Here is a 10,915-nt window from a genome sequence, read left to right on the forward strand (position 1 = left end):
CAGAGGGGGTAATCACGTTATAGTGAAGATGGCAACGCCCATGCCGAGACAGTTATTTTTCGCCGTTTTATACCCTTTATTACTTTTGTTTATTTTGTAAATGGCGCTCACTTTCCAACCATGTACGTAAAAAGTTGATTGGCGTTGATTTCGTATTTAAATTAGCTTTATATCTCGACTTGACTCCCTTTACTAAGACCTTTCTTACTAAATCCAAGCTTTAAAGGCTTCATCTCCAAACATTAGATACTGATGAGCAGCAAAAAGCATAATACCTGACCAGACTGCAAGTTACTGACAGGCCTTTCTGGTTGTTTGCACAAAGCCATTTTCAGTTTGCTTCTAAGTGGGGAAGGGTTAAGAATGTTTAATGGAAACACACATGGACCAATTTACTAAATAAGGGACACATACAAATATTCAGTCTTACCTGAGAAATCAGACACTTCAGGTTTGATATCCGTGCCTGTCTGAAGACACGAGACCAGCCTGGCCAACCCGTCTCTCGTGTTGCACACGAGCTCCCATGACTCAGAGTCCACGTCGTCTTGGTCCTCACGGAACACTCGCACATTCAACTCCTTGTCCTGAAATATACAACAAGGTAGCCATGTTTTTTTAAAATCCACAATCATTTTTTACTCCGCCCAGATATCATAAAAACGTGCACACAATTTTAATGTTTTAGCAAGTTACTGTTGAGTGGGCTACAAATGTAATCTCTAACATCTTCAAAAAGTTTAACTATAGCAACATAAAGAAAACAGCCCAGCATTATGGTAGCCATGTTTTCCAATGATCTTGAATCATACCTCACTCCAGGTATAAATCATTGGACACAGTTTTAAGAAGATTTGACCAGTATAGAGTTCAAATGCATTTTCTTTAATTTAACCAGTTTCCTATTCACCTGAGACCTCATTAGGACACATGTTCTGATCACATTTCATGAAGATTGGGAATTAAATGAGGCCTCAAGGGTAACCATAAGGTCAATGACAACCAAAAAATAACAAAAGGGGATCACAAAAGCTCATGGAGAGCATGTTATGATTAGGTGAGCTAAAAATACAGTCTGACTTGTAGCAAAAATAGTCTGTCTTACATCTTATCAGAAAAAATCCATTCAAATTTGGCCAAGATATGATCAGAACAAATGTTTTAAACAAGTTTTATAAAGATTGGACAAAAATAGACATTTCTTGAGTGCTAACATGTTAAAAGAAATGTACAGTCTGTCATCATACCAGAAAGAACCAGTACGCCAGACCATGCTTGTCTCGTCCTATCGGTAGAAACCTCATTTCTTCTGCGGTCATCTCGTTGATCTTGTCATTGAATTTCTTGTTGGTGTCAAACTGGGCTTCAAGGAGGTTCTGAAAGTTATATCCCTGTTGTTACCTTTTTGAAAAATCTGATTTGGTTTAATTTAAACCTATTCATTTTAGCTTGATCGCCTTAGCCCTGAACAACAGAAGGGGTTATCTTATGATAGTCAAGATGGCAACACCCCTGCCGAGACAGGTATTTTTTGTTGTTTTATGCCCACTATTACTTTTGTTTAATTTGTTGATGCTGATGACTGTCCAGTCATAATAGTACGAAAGTGATAAGCGTTTATTTTGTATCCATATTAGCTTTATATCTCCAATTTACACATTTTCGTAGCAAGCTGTAACTGTGTGATCCCGCTAGTGTGTAAAGTCAGGATATAGAGCGAATATTTATATGAAATAAAAGCTCAACTTGATATGGCTTTAAAGTGAACGGCATTAAACAAATTATAAAAGTAATAAAGGGTATTAAACAGCGAAAAATACCTGTCTCTGCTGGGCCCTAAATCATCCTTTTTTACCCCAAAATATTGGTGGCTTACCCCATTGAAAAAGTATGCTTTGATCTTCTATTTTTTGCAAAAATTCCAACATGAAAAAAACACACATGCAAAACTGGTTACGCTTTAAAGATATTGTGTTTTCTAGCTTCATCGATACTGCTGTAGACTGGACATCTGAAAATGTTTTCAAACAAACAGCAATAGTCAATATTAATAGTTTGCATAATAAATACCAAACAGACACACAGGCATTGGCGTCATCAGATAACTGTGAACAAGTCAATTGAAAATAAACATGTTGAACTTTAACAAAAATAAAGAACAATGTCTGTGTGTAAAATGGGAGAAAAAAACTGCTGGAGCATGAGGAGTTTCACCTCTTTATTATATTGACATTCACTTTATGATTCATCATTACAATATAGGCTAATGGAGTGTAAAATATACCAAATTATTTTTTAAAGCAATGAATATAGTGCAAACATGTTCAAATGTAGTAATGAGACAGTTAGTAAAAAATCCCCCATAAAAGAGAAACAACGCAAAAATTCTCCCTCATGAGAGATATGGGTAGCTTCCTCGATGGCCAGAATGCCCTGCTTAGCATGGGCGTTGACATCTAGACTATCACATGATTTCCCCATCTGAAGTCTGAGGCTTACTTTTACTGTAAGGTTTTTTAATACACTTCCTGGGAAGAACCAGTACTAGGTGTCTTTGGGTTAGATCTAAAATACACTCCCACTCGTGACCTTCTGATCTCTAGGCTAAGACCATACCCACTACACCACCGCAACCTGTTTTGATTTTGTTTGTTATGGTGAAATTTCAAAATGGGGAATACTCCGCAATACTTACAAAGAGTTCAAAACTTCATTTATAATTACAAAGAATTTAATAAACTTTAGATTTGGGAAAAAAAACAATCCCAAAAAATATAGTAAATAGCACAAAAAAGAAATGCAACAATAAAACAACAAGGATGCCAGTGAAATGGATGGATGTTCCCCAATGATGGGCTTTGTTGAGATATATGGGTAACGGGGTTGATTGTGGGGAAGCAAATAATTGTTATAGGGGAAATAACTCTTTGGAAACTCCCTAGAGATTCATTTATTGTCATGTCGTGCTTGTGACCTGATCAGATTAATCTTTATATGTAGTCCTGGACAAAACGTGAAAACTTAATTTCTCATTTAAAAATCGATGGAGTGGAAATAAAAGTCTGTACAAACCTTCAGAAGCATCAGTTTTGTGGAGACTTTTGCGGACATGTAGCCTTTCTGTTCCATCTCCCATGCATCCACGCTGCAATACTTGTAGCAAAACTGCAAACAGACAAAATATACAAAGTTCTGGGAAAGATCTTGATGGAAATAAACCGGGCCGGTTTTTCCCTCCTTCCCCACTGAACACCAATAAAGTTATCCGTCATAATAGGGATTATTTTCAAATTATTAATGATATTATTGAGCAGGGTTTTCAGTAGAATTTAAAACAGGAGTCATTTGACTCCTTACTTGGAAAAAGTAAAGTGACTTTTTGAGTCAAGAACAAATATTATATTTTCATTGTAAAGCCTTACAAGAAAAATTCATCATTCCAATATTTACACTTGATTTATTGTTACTGTCTTACCTTGATAACAGTTTTCTCCCATCTTTCTGTAGAGACACTGGAATATTTCTTGTGGATTCTTCTCAACAGCTTAACATGGATGTCAATCAAAGTTGGATGCACTAAAATCATGTTAACAAAATGGTTACATTTAAACATAATGGTTACTTAATGCTTTTAGACAGATGATTTTCAATGATTAGTTCAAATGTTAAATTAATAGAATCTTCCTGGACTGGGCCTTTCTCAACCTACATGTAAACTATTAAGATTAAGAATAGTATAACTGGTGAATTAGATTTTGTAAAATCTTATTGAATGGACAGCAGCAAGACATTTTAAATACTGGTATCATGCAGATTCCATATGAAACATCTATTTAACAAAAATAAGAAAAGCTGTGTCACAGGAATATTAGCAATGGCTTCATAAACCTAACACATATGTAAGCACTTTTTTTTGTAATGACAGGATGTAGATTTTACTTCTCAGTTATTTCTGTAACCATAGCAAATATAATTTTGATGAGATGAACAAACTTCAAGAACTTTTATTTCCAATATGGCTTTCTATCAATACACTGAGTTTTATCAACCTAAATTAACCATTTACCACTACGATACTTATTTTGACATGTTTGTAGTCCCTAAGAAAGTTAAATTTAATTAAAGACCTTTCTAAAGTTTCTTACAAGATTCAAGTTGAAACGGCTTCTTTTCCAACCCTAAGATACGATGTCAGAGAAGCAAACAGCATAAAACCTGAACAGTCTGCAAGTGACTCACTGGTTTTATTCTGTTTGCACACAGCCATTTTCACTTTGCCTCTGAGTGGGAAAGGTTTTAATGAGGCTTACAGAAACAGCTCACAAATTAAATGTTAACAGTTAAGTGCTTTTCGAGTAATCCAGCATCCAGATAATTCAGACGGATGGATGGACAAACTGCAATTACATGCATCCTTGTACATGTATGGCTTTCCACCCAAATACTTAGTTTCATTATCTTAGCTAAAGTACTTATGAGGCCTATAAAAAAAATGTTGTGGTTCCGGTAACCCGACCCTACATAGGAAAATGCGCCCACCCTAAAGTTTGTATTGACCGTGTCGAACCTAAACTCTTTTTACCGTTATCTGGTAGGACACATATCAAAGCAATATCTACTTAGCCGAAAATTGTGAGAGCCGATTTATGATCCTCTGTCAATTACATCATGTATCTCTTTACCCACCTAAAGCCCGCCTTAAGGCGGTTGTCGTTGTAATTGGCCAATGAGAGCGCACGCTTTGCACTCGTAAGCAGTCATACCTGTACCTGCAGTCAAATCATGCAGACGAGTGACGTAATTTCATAAGTGTGCGATTTAAATTTTAATGGCAGTTTGTTGGCTTTGTTATCTAACACACTCATTGGTCCCTACGGTGTACACCTCCACGATGAAATCTCGGTCACTTACTTATAGGACAGATGATGGCAACCAGGTGAAATCCTCGTGGAAATTGTGCAGTTCATGCAAAATATGGTCGAAACATTCATTCAACACGAAATGCGCTTTAACAAATTATCATTGAAATAATTACGCACAACTGTAAATGTTTCGTTCAATTCTCAAATGAGCATTATTATCCCCCACCATAGGCGGAGGGATATTGTTTTGGCGTTGTCCGTCCGTCTTTCCGTCAGGCACTTTTGTGTCCGGAGCCATATCTTGAAATTGCTTTGGCGGATTTCATTAAAACTTGGTTTGAGTATATATATGGATAAGAGGATGATGCAAGCCAAATGGCAGGGGTGGCGAAATCAAATGTCCAAGTTGCCCGAGCTGTACATTTGCTTGTCTGGGCAACTGATTTTTTTCAATTAAGTTGTCCGTGGACAACAAGTTTTTTAAAAGTCGGGTCCAGGTATACAAAAAAATACATTGTATTCAAGCCGTTATTAAGTTTTACAAAACCGGATGTTGACATGCGATTACATTGTCAGTGCTATTTGCAGAGCAATCAAGCTAAAATACGGGCACTCTCCTGCGCAGTGATCTCCCTTATTCTGTAAGAGACCAGGAGCATGCCGCATTTTAAACATTCGGCCCGACTATTAGACAGTGTACAGACTGGTTTCTTTATTTTTACAATCAGACGGAAATAAAAAGTATCAAAGTAAGATAATCAAAACACGGTCTACCTTGTTATTTAAGACGGCTTTAATGGTAAAAATGGAACATTTAGTTTTTTTTAAATCTTCAACAACGGAGCAATAACCCGAAGCTTTGAGCAGTCCACCTCCCAAAAAAACTAAGAAAGATTATGATAAAAAATATGATCTAAGTAAACGCACCAGAACTTTTCAAGAAACTTGGCTCACAGATTTTCAATGGTTACCAGTTGATGATAATAAAATTGCTACCAGTAGCGGCGCAGAGCCTCAGTCTGATGAGGTCGACATATTGGATTAGTTTAATTTGTTAAGATTACGATGTACTTATGTTCAACACATGTTCTAATAACACTAGCTTTGCAAGATTAAAAGTTTTAGAAAGTCTTGATATTGTTTATAATATACTGCTATAATGAATGTACTATTGAAATACAACTATAACTAGCAAATCATACTCATTTTGGTATATTCCGCATTGTTTTACATTACTCAATAAATGCGTTTATTATTTATATAATCATTAACGGACAAGTGTAGCTCAGCAACGGTCAAGTTAAATTTCCTAAATGGTTGTCCGTGGACAAGTATAGTTTTTTGAGATTTCGCCACCCCTGAATGGCATTGTAAACCATCTGTTCATAACCGAATTATGGCCCTTTGCATCTTGAAAAAATGCTTTTTGTGTGTCCAGAGCAATATCTTGAAAGTGCTTATGGGGATTTTATCCAAACTTGGTATTAGTATATATATATGGATGAGAGGATGATGCACGCCAAATGGCATTGCACGCCATCGGATATTAACGTAGTTATGGCCCTTTGTGTCTGGAAAAATTCTTTTTTGAGTGTCAAATATAACACTTGTGTCGAGAAGCATATTGGCGGGGGATATCAATTCGATGAATTTGCTTGTTCAATTTGTAATCCGAAACACGCTTCCAAATGTTAATGCTTACGCGACATTAACACATTCTAGCGTCAAATAAACAGTGCTTTATCCTTTGTCTCAATAAAAAGCGTGCGAAAATTATGCAGACATGTATAGAACGTCGCTTGGAAAGTGTGGGTGTATTTTGTGTTGTATAAAAAATTAACATCACGGCAGCCGATTTACGAGTGTTCAGTGGAGAAAAACTGCCCTGATTAGACGTTATTTCATCACATCTTTAAATAGTAACAAATGCCAACATTTATTTGATACTTAAGAAAAATGGCAAATGTTTGTGTTTCTTGAAATTCTTGAGTACTTTTATCGTATTTAACAGAATTTGCTTTACAACTGGAATACATGGGATAATCAGGTATTGAGTAGCGACCGGAAAAGTAGTAAGTATATGCAGTAAAAGATAGAAAGTATTGTTGCATTAATGAATCGATCGATAATATTGTTATCAATGACGTCATTGCTGTTTTTTCTTTGGAAAGCACTGGGTAAGTTTCATGTGAAACCGTGAGTGGGTGGGGTAAAACAGTGATTGTTTTAACATTAAATTACGTGATTTAATAACATTAAATGATATATTCGTTAATCAAGTTGCATTCATTACGTTCATACACCCGTATTAAACTTAGTTTTTGGGCGTAAACTGGAATCATGGTGGTTGTTCTGTTGGTTTTTATCATAGGTTGAATCTGGCTGGAAAAAATGACAAATATACAAAAAAGACAAATATACAAAGAAGATCACTACACAATAACGGGAACACTTTCCTATGGTGTACATAAAGGTTTTATGTGAAAACCATCAGCATAAAATGACTTTTTAAAACAGGCATCTTGTCTGGAGAAAATAAAATTAAAAAAATAATAAATCGACCTTCCCTACCTAGTAATTTTGGCAATGTTATTATCAGAACCACAACATTTTTTTTGTGAGGCCTGAGTTATAAAAGGATTCAGTTTTTTTTTAACAAAATTTGAAAACACACGGAAATCAGGACACAGAGACAACCCGAACGATCAATTTAAAATGCATTGATGTATTGGTTTAAACGGTTGATGCATACAAAATGGAAGTATATTGCTCAAATATTCAAGGTACATTGAGTGCAAATTCAGATATGTAAGTTTTATCAAAAACCTGTTATTATAAATATGCTTTTAGTCGCCTTGAAAGTAACGCTCAAAATGTGTAAACTGCAACAAGAGTAATGAAGGAAAATTAATATTGATGATTGCAGGTGGAATGACGACTGTATGAATCTGTATGTCTATCTGATTCCACGCCGGTTTTAAATGATTGCCGGTGTGTTGAACTGTTTTACTTTTAGTCTTGCAACTCTTTGTTTACATCGATTATCAACGCATTATTCAGATATTGCAAGCGTTTGTCTTACCATCTTTACTGTCTTCAATCCAGTTTTCTATGTCACTATAACCAACAGCTGGCAGACCAAGTATTTCGCCGTATTTATCAAGAAAAGAACATATAACTGCAAAATTTGGGTTAGATAAACAGACGCTTTGGCTTTCGGTCGCCATTTTATTATTATTGTTTAGGTCTATAATGCGGAATCTAAAGGCGACACATCACTATGTTTGCGAGACGTTATTAATGTTAGGTTTTATTAAAAGTATATCGGCGAAACACACTTTATGTCTTTTATTATCATTTCATTATATTGAGAAGAATTAGATCTATGGCACTTGAAACTTTCAAAATTATAAATAACATGGCACCACCTGTTTTAAATGACCTAGTGTTTAAACGTGACTCTTGTTACCATTTCAGGTACACCAACTTATTAGAGATTCCCCAGGTTAAGTCATCACAGTACGGTAGTAGCAGTTTCCGGCATGCGGCTCCAGTTTTGTGGAATTCCGTTCCAGAAAGCTTCAGAAAAGCGAGCAATTTTAATCAGTTTAAGAGCTTTATTGTGCACTGGAATGGTAAATAATGTAAATGCTCAGCATGCAATGTCACATAGGCTCGCATAGCTGGCACACAGATCTGGAGCGGCATGCCACACTGCTTCCTTTGTTTTGTTCTTCGGCCTCTTGTGCTGTCCTTATTTCTGCTTGTGTATTTTATTTATGCTTTAGTATTTTATTTTGCTTTAATACATTAGTTTGCCTGTGCCTGCTCATAGTTGTGTTGCTCATAGTTGTGTTGCTTTTCGCTATGTTACTTGTTTTATTGTGAGAAAGCTGCTGATCAGTTCACCCCAAATCTGATTTGAGATGATATTCGTTCTTAGATAAGTTTTATCGGGTCGCACTTTTGTGTTTCTTTTTGTGTTCAGTTTTTTATTTCCTTTTCTCTTATTGCAGTTTTTAGTCCTATCCACAGGAATAGATCAGCAGCTTCCTACACAGCTTTTAAACTCTCATATTAATTTATTTGTGGTTGCAAATGTACGTTTATTTTTGCTTTATATTGCTTTTGGTTTCCATCGATGCTTTATTACTCCCAGGTCATTATAAATAACTTCTTGCACTGACTCTGCTGCTGGTCAAGCTAATCTACATCCTTACATTGATTTGTTTTTTTTAAACATATTTAACCCCATGCGTGCCACGATGATGATAATATCATGCCTTAAATTGCCCCTCCTAGTGCAATACCAGCAGGAAAGTAAGGAATATGTCTTACGTAGTCTAATTTGTGTTGTATGCCTTAAATTGTATCGACTGTTTGTGTATTTGTATTTCTTCTGATTATGTATCTGTATTTTAATACCCAAGTAATTGTCTTTCTTTTAACTAGCTTCTTTACTCTTGTTTTACTGTTTACATATGTTGTATAGTCGGTTAGAAAGCTTCACAGCTTATGTTATTTGTTATTGTCGTGCCGACTCAAAATAAAATTTATTTGATTTGATTTGATTGTTTTTCTAGATTTCCGACGATGGAAACGCCATAATATATGGGTCGTTCGTTTAATTCCAATACGCAAATATTCATATTAGTAAGGAGAGTGCTTGTTAAACCGTACAGAAATCGCACGAGAACACCCATCATTTATCAATGAGAATTCCGTTTTTTCTCTCTCTTGCTGTCAAAATCGTTTGCGTCATGTTACTTATTTCTTTACGGTACATGGTGCATGAGCTTAGAAATATCCCCGTAACAATTAAGAAAAATAAGATAAATATAGAAATATGTATAGTATAATGATATTGACAATTCAATAAACACTGTGAACCTGCAACTCCTGGATTATAAGAATTCCGTTTTTTCTCTCTCTTGCTGTCAAAATCGTTTGCGTCATGTTACTTATTTCTTTACGGTACATGGTGCATGAGCTTAGAAATATCCCCGTAACAATTAAGAAAAATAAGATAAATATAGAAATATGTATAGTATAATGATATTGACAATTCAATAAACACTGTGAACCTGCAACTCCTGGATTATAAACACAGTACAAAACAAAGAAATACCGTCCGGTACATTCCGATTTTTATGAGGTCGCTGTATCAGGCTATACTAGGCTGCATTATGACGACCGGAGTGTGTCTAGCTCTTCTAGATATAAAACTTTCAGTAATCGTGAACGTTTGTGTGGTCTTGTGCTATGGGAGGAAGCCTTATATAGTTCCCTAAGGAAACTCAAACTATCCGGTAAGGTTACCACTTATTTAAATCCTACAGAGTAAGTATTGAACAAAGGTCGCTGAGGTGAGATTAGCGTATTCGATTTTCACTCCCAGGTTGGTTATTGGTAACATTGTCGACATAAAGAGACTAAACCGAATACTTTCTAAACAAATACTGGTAATACACTCGCTTAAAGAGGCGTTTTCACAGATTTGGCATGTTTTGATGTTTGTCATTAAATGCTTTATATTAATAAATATACACATTGAATCTAAAAAGCTTCAGTAAAAAATCAAGATTATTTTTTTTTTAGAAAAAAAGATAACCCTCAGCAGGGCTCGAACCACTTACCCTTAGAGTTCTTGAGTCAAAAGGTGATACATAGAAAGATGTATTTTAAACTTTATACAGGCAATCCTCGTAGTTTCACAAAATATAACAAAAAAACAGAACTCTCCAAATTATTAATTCGTTTCGCGTTGCAACGCGTTATAATTTTCAGGTTTTTAAATCGTCAAAAGATGCATAAACTGGCCTTTTTAGAGCATGGTAAATGTTCAGTATTACTGTTTCCGCACAAATATCAAAACTAAAACGAAAATTTGCGAATCTGAAACAACTTTTTTCAATTTTGTCAATTTACCGAAACGTGAAAAGGCCCCTTTAAGCATAGTTATAACGTATTAAAAAGAACATTTACGTGTATCTTCATAAACGAAATGTTGTATTAAAATGCATAATAATTATTTAAACTAATTCATCATAATT

At 35.3% G+C, this 10,915-nt stretch overlaps 1 protein-coding gene across 1 annotated transcript in view; it reads right to left on the bottom strand.

Annotated features, from left to right (window-relative positions):
• LOC127834814 (remodeling and spacing factor 1-like) overlaps positions 1–8,096 on the bottom strand; it is a 29,936-nt gene extending 21,840 nt beyond the window's left edge. Inside the window, exons 1-5 of the mRNA XM_052360872.1 lie at positions 7,945–8,096; positions 3,476–3,576; positions 3,073–3,165; positions 1,248–1,376; positions 431–587 (exon numbers count right to left, since the gene is read on the bottom strand). Coding sequence (XP_052216832.1) covers positions 431–587; positions 1,248–1,376; positions 3,073–3,165; positions 3,476–3,576; positions 7,945–8,089 — 625 coding nt within the window. The 5' untranslated portion in view covers positions 8,090–8,096. The remainder of the gene's footprint in view (positions 1–430; positions 588–1,247; positions 1,377–3,072; positions 3,166–3,475; positions 3,577–7,944) is intronic.
• Between the last annotated feature and the right edge of the window lie 2,819 nt (positions 8,097–10,915).

The sequence above is a fragment of the Dreissena polymorpha genome, chromosome 6, assembly GCF_020536995.1.
Source record: "Dreissena polymorpha isolate Duluth1 chromosome 6, UMN_Dpol_1.0, whole genome shotgun sequence".
NCBI lineage: Eukaryota > Metazoa > Mollusca > Bivalvia > Myida > Dreissenidae > Dreissena > Dreissena polymorpha.